We start from the raw sequence: 15815 nt of genomic DNA, 5'->3' as shown, positions 1-15815 counted from the left end.
TTCCTCTGATTCTCTTCTCTGTAACTGGCAAGCCTACTCTTTGCTTAAGGCATAAATGTTAGCAATCAAATTATAAAACATGTGCATCAACTTCTGTTGGCATGTCATTCTGAATAAATTGCAATTTTACATCTTTTTGCATTGACATTACCCAATCTATGTACCCCTAGGTCATTTTGTCATATCTATCTTTTGTGGAATGGATGAACAAGTTAGGATATGTGAATATGATGAAATGCTATCATGTTGTAAAAATGATGAAAAGGATGATTACCAAGAAACCTGGGAAGACTTGTATGTGTGGATGCAGACTGAAGTGAGAGCAGTTGAATAGAGTAACAATAAGACCATCAAGAAAAACACCTCTGAAAGACTTGAGAGCTTTCCCCCACTACCACTCTTGATTTTCCCAAGTCTCAAAAACTATTTGACTCAATCAGTGTAGTTCTCTCCTCTCTCAGATCTCACTGTAGTGCAAGAAACAAAGGTTTCCTCTTTTTTATCTCAATGAAATCCTTCCCTTTATTGCATTCAAAGCGACAAATGGATGCTAATTTAGAGCATTCAATATCTCTATGAATTTCTTTGACAAGAGAATTCTGGTTAGTGCAACTAATAATAAAGTAGGCATCCAATAAATAATTGCTGATTGACTGAATGATTGTTAGATTGATCTGGAAATAGAACAATAATAACAGTAGTAGCTGTCCTTCAGTATTGAAGACCACAACATTGGAGTAAATGACAGCTCCAGAGGCAACAATGTAAAGAAAGAAGAGTAAAAAATTAGAACTGAACCATTGGGAGAATACATTGAGGAGAGCAAAACAAGGAAGAGAGCAAACTATGATGGTATTTTGTGGAATCTCTCCATGATCTTTGCCACTTCTGGCCATATCTAGGAATAAAAACAAAGTCCAGGAATGTAAACAAAGTACTGGGAGTGTTAGAGTTGTATTTTAACTATAAATTTATTATCTATGATACATATTTCAACCTGACATCACATAAATAAAAGCACTTTTGTGTGTGTATGTGTAGTGATGGAGGGTGAGAGACAGAGAGACAGACATAGACTTATGTCTTTGCTCTGAGCCACATACCTCCTTCAGAACAGTTGCTAGTTATTATTTAAAATCTGGATATTTGGGGAAATTATAAATTCAAAATATTATAATTCTAAATATTCAGAGCAATACAGTTGTTATCTCGAGACATTTACTAGCTATGATAAGTAATTAACCTCTCTGTGCCTCAGTTTCTTCATCCTTAAATATCTCCTATCTCACAAGCTTCCTTTGAGGCTCAAATGAAATAAGAGTTTTAAGTGTTTTCCAACTGTAAGGTGTTATGTAAATGGTGATTGTTATAATTACTGTCACTCTCATCATCATCATCAATATTCAGCATTTTAGAAAAAAACAATAGTACCTTGAAAAATCTAGTTCTATAATATGTGTATAAATTGTATAAATTTATAAGTCTGTGCATATTTATACTTATTCCATGTTGATGGGCCAAGCTGTAAGCCAACCCCACGCAGAAATGTTTTTGCAAATGACTATTGAACACAGATCTGGATCTGTCACCCACCAAGACTAAAGCAGCAATATCAGAGAGGGGGCAATGCTAGAAGAAGGGTGCTAAAGAAGGCTTAAAAATATGAGAGTTTGAATTCATTGGGCAATCTGGGTACTGGAAAAGTGATTTGAGATATGCCTATATGTGTGCAGGGCAGCTAGGTGGGTACAGTGGATAGAGCACCGACCTTGGAGTCAGAAGGACAGGCCACTTACTAGCTGTGTGACCTTGGACAAATCACTTCACTCTGCTTGCCTCGCATCTGAAGCCATCTCCAGTCATTCTTATTCATATTTGGATACTGGCCCCAGATGACTCTGGAGGAGAAAGGGAGGCTGGTGACTTAGCACAGCCCCCTCTCACTCAAATCCAATTCATGTGCTTGTCATGGGATCACCTACCTGGTCTCAAGGTCTTTTTCAAGAATGAAAGAAAAACATTATTATTATATTATGCATTATATATGTACAGTTCTATCATTATTAGGAAGGAAAAGCTTAAAGACAGATTTGTGCATTCACACATATGCATATATGTGTGCATTTCCAATTATAATTAGGAAAGAAAAACGTAAAGATATATGTGTGTATATTCACATATGTGTTTTCTAGGCACAAAAATACCCATAAGTTTGTGTATTTCCTATTATTACTGGGGGGAAACATGTTACAGGGATCCCAATAGTTCTGTATTGGGGGTGAGCGGAAAAGAACACTGAGGGAGACTGATCTGCATGTCAATGTTGGGGAGGAATGAGAACCAAGGTCGGCAGGTAGGGGCAAAAGGGCTAGGCAAGGGACCTTGGACTTGATGGTTTGGGGGATGATCCAAGTGGCAGTTTTCTTCCTTTTGGGAACACTCTGAAATCCAGGGAACTCTCCTGTCATCTCTTTTACTGCATTAAATAACTTTGAGGTGAAATTTGGTAAAGGGTACCCCAGGGCCCCCGAACAAATGCAGAAACAAAATGATGACCTCTTGTCCACACTAAAACCAGCAATGCCAAAAGACCCTCCATGAAATTACTCCACAACTGGGCTAAAATCCAAGTGAAACTGGGAAGCCTGAAGCTGCCTTTGGGCACTGCTCAATTCTGGCTCTAGTCTAGCTAAAAAAATGTTCTCAGGAAGCTAAAGGGGACTGGCACTTGATGCCCCAGACCAGGGCTGCATGAATGGGTCTGGTAGGGAGCCAACCGGATCGCTATGACCCTTCCCCTGGGTTAGAGGGGTTCAGTTGGCAGTGATGATGACTGGGTAAGAAAGCAAGGCAGAGGTGACCCAGAGAATGAGCCCTGCCAGAAGGGGGGCATTGAGAAACAGGATGGGGAGGGGAGGGGAGGGGAGTGGCCAGCCTCCGCCCAGCCAAGGAGGGCCACCACCATGACATCAACTACTCAGGACATAAATAAACTCTTGTAGGGGAAATTTAATTTTCCCCCATAAGTTTACATAAACATCCCTGAGAGGTTGCTCTGTGGAGGAAACTATGCCAGGAGCCCGGAGGCTCCCCTGGAGGGTCTTATTCCTGTCCCAGGAACTGAATGGTTTTAATTATGATGGCCAACTGAGAAGAGCAGGCAGGCCAGTCCCATTCGTTACATCAGACCACGGATGTGGGGCGTGCCACTCCTGTCTGTGGGCATGCTGGTTAATTTTGTTACATGGGACAGAGAAAAGACCACAGGCCAGTGGACCAGAGGACATGGGTTCAAATCCCAGCTCTGCTGTTTACAACTTGTGACCTTGGGTTGCTCACTTAGCCCTTGGACCTCAGTTTCCTTCACTATAAAATTAGTGGGATGGCACATGGGGTTCCTTTTAACTCTGGATCCATGATCCTAGGATCCCAGGACAGCTTTTATACAGAGGTGTTTTCAGAAAAGGGCCCAAGGAGAGTTTTAAAAACATTGAATAACAAATCAGTAAAGCAGCTAGGTGGTGCCATAGAGTCAGGAAGATTCATCCTCCTGGGTTCAAATCTAGCCTCAGACACTTATGAGCTGTGTATTCCTAGATACCATCTGCCTCAGGGCTCTCCTCTGTCAAATGAGCTGGAGAACTAAATGGCAAGTCATTCCAGCACCATTACCAAGAAAACCCCAAATGGGATCACAGAGAGTCAGACACAAGGCAAACAACTGAATAACAAAAATCTACAACAACCAAGAGAATCCTTTCCCTGTAGTTCCCTACACCATTGAAATCAAAGGGCTGGACAAACAAAAAGTATGAGCTGTTGTTAAAGTGAGGATAAGTTAAGTGGGAATTACACAGCTTTTAGGTTAAAAATAACCTTCAACAGATGGATCTGGCCCCTGCAGCAATTACAAAAAGGTTTTATTCTTGAATTAAATTTTTAAAAAAGGAACTTCCATTTAAAAATGGCAGCGGACAAGACACTGAAGCCTTTAAAGGCCTTTGTTTGAGTATAATTACCAAAGGAGGTTTTATAAGCAAAACAAAGGCACTTCAGGGTGTGTCCAGCCAAAATGTGCCAAGTGACTTCAGCGAAGAAATGGCACCAAGCTTGCCTAATGCACATAAGGTGTGGCAGTATCTATGACGCATCTGTGGAGGTTTGGTTGCCATGCTGATTCCCCAAGAAGTGAGATTCTAGGTTGTTCCCAATTTCTCAGTTTTCACCATACACACACACTAAGCACACACTAAGCACATATACAAATACATCCATAAATATATTTGTACATATTTACACACACATATATTACACATATATTTATATTTTTGCCTGTTTGTGTATATTTCGGGCAGCCAGATGGTGCAGTGGATAGAGTACAGGGCCAAGAGTGAGAAAGACCTGAATCCAGCCTCAGATCCTTCCTAGCTCTGTGACTCTAGGGAAGTCACTTAACCCCAATTGACTCAGTTTCTCATCAGTAAAATGAGTTGGAAAAGAAAATGGAAAACCATTCCAATATCTCTGCCAAGAAAACCCATGGGAGAGTTGGACACAACTGAAACAATTCAACAACAACAACAATAAAATTACATATATATATATATATATATATGCACACACATGCTCGCATGTGAGACAAAACACACATATAATACACACATGCCTATGCATATATGTATAGATACCTACCACATATATAAACATCCCAAAGACAAACTAACATGGCCTAAATGGCAGTTCTATAATTCTCTCCCATAAAATATAGATTCATAAGATTTATAGCTGTAATATTAGACTACAGGTGAAGAATTGTCCTATTTGACAGATGAAAGGTCTGCAAGTCATCAACAGAAAGACCAGGCAGAAGAGATGAAGCTATGTATTACCTCAAATAGGAGCATTAATTAACTGTTCCGTTCATTTTTCAGTATTTGACATCCCTGCAGGCTACTGTGAATTATCTTTTATGGCTCTCAACTCCCTCAGGATGGGGAATAGATTCAGTTGTCTGAAAGGTCAGTGAGGGAAAAGTTGTTTCATGTTGTTAATGGAGAAGGGAAAGGGGTCAAATAAAATGAAGGAAAAGGATGAGCAGGATTTGGGAAGGGAAATGACTTCTTCAGTCCTTCCATTGCCATTCCTTCCCACTACCATTTAGGATGGGCAGCAGGCCCAGAATCAGGAGGACGCATTTTCCCAAGTTCAAATCAAGCCTCAGACACTTTTTAGCTGTGTGACCCTGGACAAGTCACTTAATCCTGTTTTCCTCAATTTCCTCATCTGCAAAATGAGCTGAGGAAGAAAATGGCAAACCAATCACTCTAGTATCTTTGCCAAGAAAATCCCAAATGGGGCACAAAGTTTTACACAACTGAAATGACTGAATAATCATTGAGGACCTCTTCAGATATCTACCCAGTAGGAGGAGGAGGGGAGGAAGGAGAGGAGGAGGAGGGGGAAGAAGGAGAGGAGGAGGAAGAGGAGTATTGACCCAATTGTACACATAAGAAATTAAAGCAGACCTAGAATCACATAGCTAAGAAGATTTGAACTTGTCTTCCTAACTCCAGGTCCAGTATTTTATCCATTCAGCACCCTGGTGTTCTTAGATTTCTAATTTATAGCAAGGTGGAAATGACCAATTATTCCCAGACATGTAAATGGAGTAGATGATCTACAAGGAAACATTATAGTGTGTTAAACTACTTTATATTATATCATATTATATTATAATTATATATTTGTGACAAAATTATAATTATTGCAAAATATAGAGGATTCTCTTCTCATTAGTAGAGATTGGAACATGTCTGTCTGGGGGGTGAGTCAGAGTTGGTGGGAGGGAAAAAGCTGCTCTCTAAATTCATATCCTTCCAGATTCAAGAGACTCTTCTGGTCTCCAGGTTCAAAAGAGAATATCTGTGATATTTAGCATCTCTTCAAGATGCTAAAGGAGAAACTGATGTGACAAGGAGCAGTAGTCTCCATCTCCACTTTGCTGCGTTAGAGAATTTGGGAAATTTCTCCTTGGGTGAAATCAGAGCTTTTCTCTCTTGGTTGAGCTGAGTTATCATGCTGCCAATGGGAGAGATAATTTTCTTATTCTCTTGTATATTCTCTCTGATTTCTGTTTTACTTTTGACTTGGATTATTGAGTTTCTTTGCCAGATGCTATGTGTATTCATTGTGGAACTGGTATTTGGAGGGAAGAGACTCAAGTCATGGATAGAAGCTTGGGTTTCTCCTTCCTCATTAAAGGAATGGCAATCAAAGTTTTTGGTTTGACCTTTAAAACTGCATGCCCTAGATTGTTAATATTTAAGGGAGCAGATAGACAAAATTCTAGCCCAGCACCCTTTCTTTTTGAAGAGAACAAAAGGGTCAACCTCATGCTCCAACCTCTTGCCTCCTTCCTGGTAGAAATTAGTCTCCCTTGGAGAAGGATGGGGGGAGAAGATGTTAGAGATGTCTATTCCTGCTTCCTTGCAAGCTCCATTGAGACAATTATATATACATGTTCACATATTTCAATATACATACCAGGTATAAATGAGAGTGTACACATATATATGCATGCTTACATATATATATGTCTGTATTTATTATAAGTGGCTCAGATAGAGCACTGGAACTGATCCGGAAAATTTTGAGTATAAATCCTAAGACACTTACCAGCTATGTGACCCTGGGTAAGTTACCTAACCTCTCTCAGTCTTGGCTTCCCCATCTGTAAAATGAGGATAAGAATAGTATCTACCTTCCAGCATTGCTTTGAGGATTCAAGCCTCAAATAAAGCCTTAAACACATTTTAGCTGTGTGACCCTGGGACCTTTGAAAATGCTGGGGGTAGCTTGATGCTACAGTAAATAGAAGGTTGGTCTGGAGACAGGGAGACTCATCTTCTTGGGGTTTAAATCCAATCTCAGACACTTCCTAGTTGGATGACCCTGGAGAAGTCAATTAATCCCGGTTGCCTCAGTTTCCTCATGTGAAAAATGAGCTGGAGAAGGAAATGACAAACCACTCCAGCATCTTTACTAAGAAAACTCCAAATAAAGCCACAAAGAGTCTGACGTGACTGAAAATAAGTTAACAATTACAACAGTAATGAGTTGAATGGCAAAATCAGGAGTCAGGAATGTCTTTGATGGTTGTCTTCATGTTGATTAAAATGATAATAATAATCAAATAACACACAATCACAGAGTGAAATTCCACCCGTTGATGTTTCTATCCTTTGTTCTGTCTTCTCTTGTCGGGGTTGAAGACCTAACTCTTCCATTCAAGATATCAATCTCTTTGATTTAAGTTTTCATTCAGAGATCTTGAAACTAAGTTTTTCATAGGGGGCCCAATAGGACATGGGGGACGCCAATAAAGTTGATTCATTGCTCATGATTCAGTAACATTCAGAAGGAAGCAATTAAAGAATCCACTAGGAACCACTAAATCTAAGGGACTGCTTGCAGCTGGGACCTTAGGGGAACTAAAGTTCTCACGTCAAGGAAGGTAAATGGTCTGTCCCTATTCTCCACCACAGCTTTAGGGGTGCTAAGAAAACCCCCTGGAACTTGTGGCGTATTCACTTGATCTATAAGCCCTGTTTAACACCCAATTTGGCCAGGCTGCCATGGGAGCATGGCCAAAATAATTGAAAGGATGTTCCCCTGAAGGAGCCCCAAACCAGGCTGGTCTTTTCAAGACACTCGGGATACAAGGACACCGAAAAGCCAGTGAATTTCTGAGAGTTAGACCTTCTGTGAACTTGCAGCTCCGGGATCTTCTCATATATGCTAGGAGGGCTGGGTCTGCAGGGAGGCCCCAGTGTGGATATGAGTGTAGCTCTTGAGGTTCCCCAGGTATCTCCCCCAAAGAAGTACAAAGGGCTATCCACATATCTTATTGACTCCATTTGTTCCTAAACAAGGACATCTGGAACAAATTTCATACCTCCCCCCCCCACCACCACCCACAGTGCACACATTTCATTACCCTCTACCACATGTTCTACGTGCTGTTAAGAAGAAAATGTTCTCCCTTGTGAATGGCTCTGTATGAAGCAAAATTTTAGACCATAGAATAAATGCTATATTTTACATGAATAAAATCCATACATGTTTGGGAGAGACCTGCCAGGAAGGAGAGGCCACAACTCTCAGGCTTCCAGAAGGAAAGCCTCCTGAAGTCACCCCACTGGGTCTCACTCTTGGACCCTCTTCTCCTACCTCACCAGGAAATAGGACTCACCCTCTCCACCCCTTTCCTCCTCTCACTTTAGAGAACTGAGCCTTTCGCCTTCTTATAGTAGAAAATCCATCTGACCAACTTTCTTCTACCCAGGTCCCCTTCCCTCCTCTCCTGCCCTTTCCATCTTCCCTCCCTTCTCTCTAGTCACCAAACTTCTTGAAGAAAGGGACTGGCTTACTTGTATCCCCAGTATTAGGAATGTGTCTAACAGTAAGCACTTAATAAATACTGTCTCTCTCTCTTTTCCCTCTCTCTGTCTCTGTCTTTCTTTCTCCATTTCTCTCCCCTTCCCTCTGCTCCTTCTACCGTTCTTTATCATTCTCTCCATTTCTATCTACCTACTTCTGTCCTTTCCCTTCTTCCTACTTCAATTCTCTTGCCAATCTCTCTGACTTTCTCCAGGTCTCTCTATTCATCTCTCTATCTCTCCCTCCCAATTTCTCTCTCAATCTCTCTGACTCTCTTCATCTCTTTCTACTCATCTCTTGCTCTCACTCCCTCCCTCTCCACTTTTCTCTTCAGTCTTTTCTATGACTCTCCCTCCCCTTCCCTTCTCCCTTTCTTTATATCCTTCTTTCCATCTCTCTCTACCTACCTCTTACTTCCTCCCTTCATTTCTCTCTCCAATCTCTCTTTCTGACTCTCTCCATGTCTGTCTCTCTCTCTCTCTCTCTCTCTCTCTCTCTCTCTCTCTCTCTCTCTCTCTCTCTCTCTCTCTCTCTCCTTCCTTCCTCCCACTCCACTTCTATCTCCAGTCTCTCTTTCTGACTCTCTCCCCACTTCTTTCTTTCTTTCTTTCTTTCTTTCTTTCTTTCTTTCTTTTTCTTTCTCCCTTTCTCTCCAATTTTTCCCCTCTTCCCTGCATCTTCTGAAAGGGGTTTTCTTGATGATATTATGTTTTTTGCCTTTCTTTGAATCCTCAGAGCTTAGCGCAGTCCTTAGCCCTATCAAGTACTGGTTAAATGTTTACCACCTGACTGAAAATTGGTTTTCTCATCTGTTCAAAACAAAGCAAAGGATGCAAATAACACCAGTATAAGCTCCTTCACCTGGCTGTCAAGCAGAGCACGTAGAAGAGGCCAAAATAAAAGTAGACTATTATACTCAGAGAAATAACCTGGATTTGGCAAACCCTCTTAATAACCTCATTGAGGCCCTCACAAGTTAACCTGCCAGGTTTTCTTGAGGCCTCAGAGGAAAGTGCTGGGACCCGATCCCAGAGAGGAAGGAGCTCATTGGATTATCCATGGCCAAGTTGACTTGGCCCTGGGCAAAACTCTGAAAATGAAGTTCATTGCATTCTGTGTTTCTTAGGACCTTCCTATCCATCTTTGCCTCCCTCCATCTTTGGACCCCTCAACCATTCTTATCCTTCCTTTTCCATGGGCTCTCAGTTTCCACTTCTGAAAAATGAAGTGGTTAGATTTTGTGCTCTCTAAGGGACCCCCCCATGTTGAATCCCATGCTCCTGTGAAGATAAGGATTGCCCCAGAAATCTTGTTGCCGTGAGAATCTCAGAATTACTAAGTTAGAGAATTCCAAAGCTGCTCTTAGACCATGGTGGCCATCTAGTCCAGCCTCAACTGATAAGGAAGTCTTTCTACAATATTCCACTCCTGGGACAGCTTTCATTGTTGGGACGCTGATTTTTCTCTAGGTGTCAAACCTTTATTTGTCTCTTGATAATTTTACTCAATCTTAAGCCAAGCAAAACCAAATTAATTTCTCTTCCATATGACCTTATATATCTCAGGAAAAGCACTGATTTGTAAATCAAAGGAGGTAGTCTCAGATCTCAACTCTACCACTTGCCAATGATCTGGGGAAAGACACTTAGTGGTCTTTCTCCATTTGTGAAATTAGAAAGCTAAGCTATATGAGCATTTGGGACCCTTCTCTCTTGTTCAAGATTAAGGATGCCATGATCAATATGTTCAAGTGTTATTATCTAGTGTGCTGGTACTCAGTATGCTTTACTTTCAAGGAAGCTTAGGGGCTGTGCCATGGTTATTTGTCATTGCTGAAAATAAAAATCTATCTATGAAGGCTTCAGGACCAAGCCAACACCAGTCTCTTGTCTTCAAACTCCACTATTACCGACTATCTACCGGCAGTAACTTGTTACTTCCTGACTGAAGGGACCTTGCCCTCCCACCCACATTGAACATCATTCCATTAACTCTGGGATTCTCCTAGGGACTAAGCTGCCTAAAACTGGAGTACATGAGTCAAATCCTACCTTGGCCCTCAGAATTTAGCCATATCCTGACTATGCTTCATCCACCATAGTTTTGCTAGCATAGCAAACTATGCTATTGCATGTCTATCCTGCCTGGCCTGACTTCCTCTCTGTTGCTCAAAGAATTCTAATCAAGTCAACACTACCATTGCTACTAGAACGGGCATAATAATTTACTGTCCCATCACTGCAGTCATCATCCCTATGCCCGCCTCAGCCAAAACTCCCTTCCTTACTCATGGGCTGCCTTCTAAGCAGAATAACATTAATCACCTTGGGTCTAGGGGTCATCTCACTTCTTAGATCCCCAGTATAGTGCCATGCCAGGCTGATGTTAGCAACTCAATAAATCCTTGTTGATTGATTTAATACTATGAAGTAAATATATTTTAATACTAATTACATCATCAATGAGAGTCAGATACTCAACACAATCTTTTTAATGGACTAGGAAAGAAAGAATAGGCCTGACTGTGCCAATTTGAGTCTTTCTAGTCCAATATCTGGGTAACAAATGACTCTCTCATGAGTTGCAAGAAGGATAGTTCTGTCCTTATGCAAAGATGACAGTACCAGTCCATCATGAATCACAAGTCATAAGTTTTGACTTCTTTCTAGTAATGGTAATGAAATGGCACTACACCAACCATACTCTCCCCCGGTTGCCCCTTCTGATAAAAGTGCTTTTGTTAAACAGCTGGCCGGGGTATCACGTGTGGAAAGAAACCAAGCTCGATGTCTCATGCGAGGGTGGGTCCTGTAGCCCTAACATCATGCTCTTTTAGCAACAAAAATTTGGCCAAGATGGACTTATCCAAGTTGTAGCACTAAGGAATTAACAGACTCCCAAGTTTATATTACATGCACTATTTCTCTCCCTTTGGTTAAAGTACAAAGAGTTGGTGAAAAAGTGGTAAAATTTTAGAACCTTTGAGAGATTAGAAAGATTTTTTTAATGGACCTGTAAAGATACCTATAAAACATTTGTAGTAAATATGTTGGTTGCTATAATTTTGAAAATAATAAAGATCTTACTGAGATGAGTCCTTTTCCTTAACCAAATTGTAGTTCGGGATCCTAGCAGGATCATAAATCATAGAGCAGAGTTGTAGGGGATCTTGAAGACCATCTAATTCAAACTCTCATTTTCAACATTTCAGGGCTGGGGACAGGGTTGGTTGGGGGTGGGACATTGAGTGGCATGCAAAAACAGACTATTAATGCTAGAAGGTAAGATTTTATTCCAGAGCCAGGTCTCAAAATTCTTACCTAGAAGTTGCTGTCACCCAATCAGGAGTATAGAGCACCTCTTTACACCTGAAAACCTCTTCAGGTACCAATAGGACTTCAGATTTCTTATACAATCAGAATTTGCTTCCAGAAAAAGAGCCAAAAATCTTTGGGGAAACAAATGCTGAGGAAAGTTTAGGGGACTTAAAAGGCTTTCCTGTATAACGAATGGTCAGCTTTGTAATCAGGAAGACCTGAATTCAAGTCTTTGGCACCAAAGCAAAAAAATATTGGATTTAGATTAGTGTCACAGTTTTGACCCAGGTCATGAAACTGGCCAGCTGCAATCTTTAGTAAATCCTGTTCTCTCTCGGTCCTCAGTTTACCAGTCCTACGAAGAGGAGGGGATGGGGAGTAGATAACCCCCGAGTTGATCTACTTTGACACTGAAGAGGTTCAGAGGCTGGTGGGGAAAGGGAAAGGAACTAGTTATTTAAACCTATCACTCCCCCAGACAGCTGTTTTAAGAAGTAAATTACAGGGAACTTGCATTGGTGGTAATGGAGAAGTCTTCATGTGGATAAAATAAGAAATACAAAAAAAATTTATTTCTGCTGCCTAATAATGTGATGATGTAATGTCAAATTATAATAAGTTTCTGAAACTGTATTCTTGGTTTAAAAAAACTGATTTCTTTTGACAGTTCTCAGCCTTCACTTTAGGGTCACTTTTGCCAGTAGGTAAGAAGATCTTCAAATAACTCCCTGCTGTGTTCAATATAAACTCAGAAAGACAAATGATTAGAAAAACTGGAAAACTTAAAGTCTGGAAAGAGATAACCCCTCATCAGATAGGATTGTATGAGGATGACAATCTTTTTTTTTTGGGGGGGGGTTGCAAGGCAATGGGATTAAGTGACTGCCACACGGCTAAGTAATTATTAGGTGTCTGAGGTCTGATTTGAACTCAGGTCCTCCTGACTCCTGGGCCAGTGCTCTATCTACCATGCCAACTAGCTGCCCTGGATGATAGTCTTTAATGAGCAGTTAGGCAACTTGATATTGAACAACTTCCACAGACAGGACTCCAAGGAGTTCTCTCCATCCTTTGTTTCTGGGTAACTAGTCCCCTCATTGTTCAAGGAGTCATCTTGGAAGATGGCCTCCTCCAATCAGTTTCCAGTAAAACCTAAAGAACAAAATTTCATAATAAAACTATATTTCCTGTTAATTTATAATTTATTTTAATCTTATATCTTTAAGGTTTACGGTTTGTAACACATTCTATTTTTCTATCCTTACCCAAAAAGACATGAGGTGTTCCTTTGTTCTAGAAGAGGGCCAAGACATCAGGGATCATGATGTTTCTCCTTTGTTCTTGATGGGAGATCAGGGAGGTGGTGCCATGACAAGCATATGAATTGTGTTTGAATGAGGGGGAGTTGTGCTAAGTCACCAGCCTCAGAGCCATCTGAGTCCAATGGTCAGATATGAACCAGGACAACTGAATGGGGGGCAATTGGAGTTAAGTGACCTGGTCAAGACCACAAATATGGTGAGTGTTAAGTATCTGAGGTGAATTTGAACCCATGTCCTCCTAACTCCAGGGCTGGTGTTTTATCTACCATACTCTCAAACTACCCAGATATATGAGATATATTTATAGGGAATAGCAGGATCTCAAGCGAACAGATCAGTATATAGAGCATCTTGCAGAGTCCTCCCCACTCCAACTAGGACTACCAGGAAGCTGCTCAATAGCTCAGTGGATAGTGCACCAGGCTAGGGGTCGAGAAAGACCCGAATTAAAATCCTCCAACCATAGAACCTTACTAGCTGTGTGAACCTCAGCAATCACTTAACCTCTATTTGCCTTAATCCACTGGAGAAGGAAATGGCAAATCACTCTGGTATCCTGGCCAAGAAAACTCCATCCAGAGTGAACACTGAACAGCCTCTATACCAGAAACAGTTTTGTTCTCTTTTCCCTCCTTAGACAAATGTTATCCCTTGGGAATTTCCTGATAGATGGTTGTTTGTCCTTTTAAAAGAACCAAAAACATTTTATGTTCTGCTCCACCTTATTAATGCAGTCTATTCCCCCCCCCCTTATTCTTTCTGCTCTCAACAATTCAAAAAGGCAAGCTAGAAGTCAGCATCAACTTATTTTCTTTGAAACAGAAAACCACTTGTCCAGAGACCAAAGGAAGAGTGTCAATTCCTTAAGGTTTCGTCATTGCTCTGATTCTGAACCGCAAAAACAGGATCTATGAAAGTCTTTTTTTTGCAATGAAGGATACCTTGCTATCTTCCTTTCTTTGAAAGCTCATAACTCAACATTGCTCAGGCTCTGAATTAAAAAGCCAATGTCTCTGCAAGTCTTTTTCCAAGTAGGATGCATAGCATGAGGCCTACTTTTCTTTGAAAACTCATAAACTTGGACTTACTTGGAAAGCCCCAGGAGAATGCTAATCAGAAGTAGCAGCATGTTGCCCTTCCCTCGAGAGATGTAATCAGCTGGGAGCATTCCGAAGGCCACAGGTAGTGTCCTCAGAAGTGGTCTCCAGGAGGCTGAGGTTAGTCGAGTTAGCCCAGAGCTCTAGGACCTTGGGAAACTGGTTTACCAAGGGAGACTGGTACAGACCGCAAAGCAGAGGGGGGAATCTAACCCAACCACTGGGGGGGGGTGTTGGGGGGACCAGGTGGTAAACCTGAAAACCTGAAGCTCTGGGAGGGAAGAAACCACACATAACTCTGGAGAAAAGGGAAATGGAGATTCGCTGGAGAAGGAAATAATAGAAGAGAGAAAATTGAGCGTAGAGACAGACAGACACAGAGAGAGAAGAGAGGAGAGACAGAGACAGAGAGAGACAGCAGAGAGACAGAGAGAGGGAGAGACAGAGAGAGAGAGGGACAGAGAAAGAGAAAGAGAGGAGACAGACACAGAGAGACAGAGAGAGAGAAGGGGTGAGTGACGGAAAAAAGGATGGAGAGGCTGAAAAGGATCGATTCTGGCATCTGTCTACCAGGATCGGCAGCTCTGGCCTCAGTTTTCCTCTCTCCCAAGAGGAGGGGCACGAAGGTCTCTTGAAGTTCGCCACGACCCGAGGTCGGGGGGGGGGGGTGCGGTGGAGAGCGGGGCAGGGCCAGGGGCAGGGCGCAGGGGGCGGCGGCACTCACTGTTGGGGTCGGTCTTCTCTCGGATGCCATCGACGTGGCCGTCGGGGTGGATGCGCAAGAAGAAGCCCCCGTTCTTGCAGTAGAGCCTCTTGGGGTCCTTGAAGTGGCCGGGAGGGAAGGCGCCCCCGCTGCCCCCGTCCCCGGCCAGGGCCGGCAGCGTGGTGATGGTGCCCGCGGCCATGCCCCCGCGGGGGGACGGGCCTGGCCCCGCGGCCCCGGCCCCCCGCGCTGCCAGCCGCAGAGGGCCGCGGCCCCTCCCGCGGCCCCCCAGCCTCGCGGCCAGCTGTCTCCCGCCCTGCCCGCGGCCCCCCAGCCTCCCGCCCCCCGGCTCTGGCTTGGGGCTCACACACACAGACACACACACACACACGAGCACACGGGACCCCCCACGCCCCCCCTCGGCTCTGTACACACTCAGATCACTCAGCCCCCCACACTCACACTAGCACCCCCTCTCAGGTTCCCCCAGTTCCGCTTACACCCCCCCAGCCACCCCCCCCCCAGTGCTAGGGGCACACACTCACCCTCAGCAGAGAACCCCCCTCTAATATAGCCGATCACATTCAAATGAGCCCACACCCAAGAGCGACACTCCCCCTCGCCCCGGGTTAGCCCACTCCCAGAGCCCTGGTCACGCCCTCCAGCCCCCAAGATGCCCACTCGGAGACTCGCAATCCCCCCTCGGCCGGCCCCAGAACCCGCTGCGGCGTCTTCCTCTCCTCCCTCCTTCCCGACTGCCTTGGCAGGCTCAGGAGCCGGGGGGTAGGGGGGTGAGGGGGCCCCGGGGCCAAGTACGCGCTCCGGTGCGGTGCCCGCTAGCTGCGAGCCTGCCGGGGCCGGCGGCGCGGGCTGGGCTGTCCCGAACCTCTGGCTCGGCGTCACTGCTCCTCCCTCCCCGCCCCCAGCCCCTTCAGTG

General features: G+C 43.4%; 1 protein-coding gene across 1 annotated transcript in view; it reads right to left on the bottom strand.

The window, feature by feature from the left end:
• FGF2 (fibroblast growth factor 2) overlaps positions 1-15080 on the bottom strand; it is a 75139-nt gene extending 60059 nt beyond the window's left edge. The window contains exon 1 of the mRNA XM_074228363.1: positions 14900-15080. Coding sequence (XP_074084464.1) covers positions 14900-15080 — 181 coding nt within the window. The remainder of the gene's footprint in view (positions 1-14899) is intronic.
• Between the last annotated feature and the right edge of the window lie 735 nt (positions 15081-15815).

Source organism: Macrotis lagotis, chromosome 3 (assembly GCF_037893015.1).
Source record: "Macrotis lagotis isolate mMagLag1 chromosome 3, bilby.v1.9.chrom.fasta, whole genome shotgun sequence".
Classification (NCBI taxonomy): Eukaryota; Metazoa; Chordata; class Mammalia; order Peramelemorphia; family Peramelidae; genus Macrotis; species Macrotis lagotis.
Note: the sequence above shows the minus strand (reverse complement) of the source record. Positions and strands in the feature narration are given on the sequence as shown.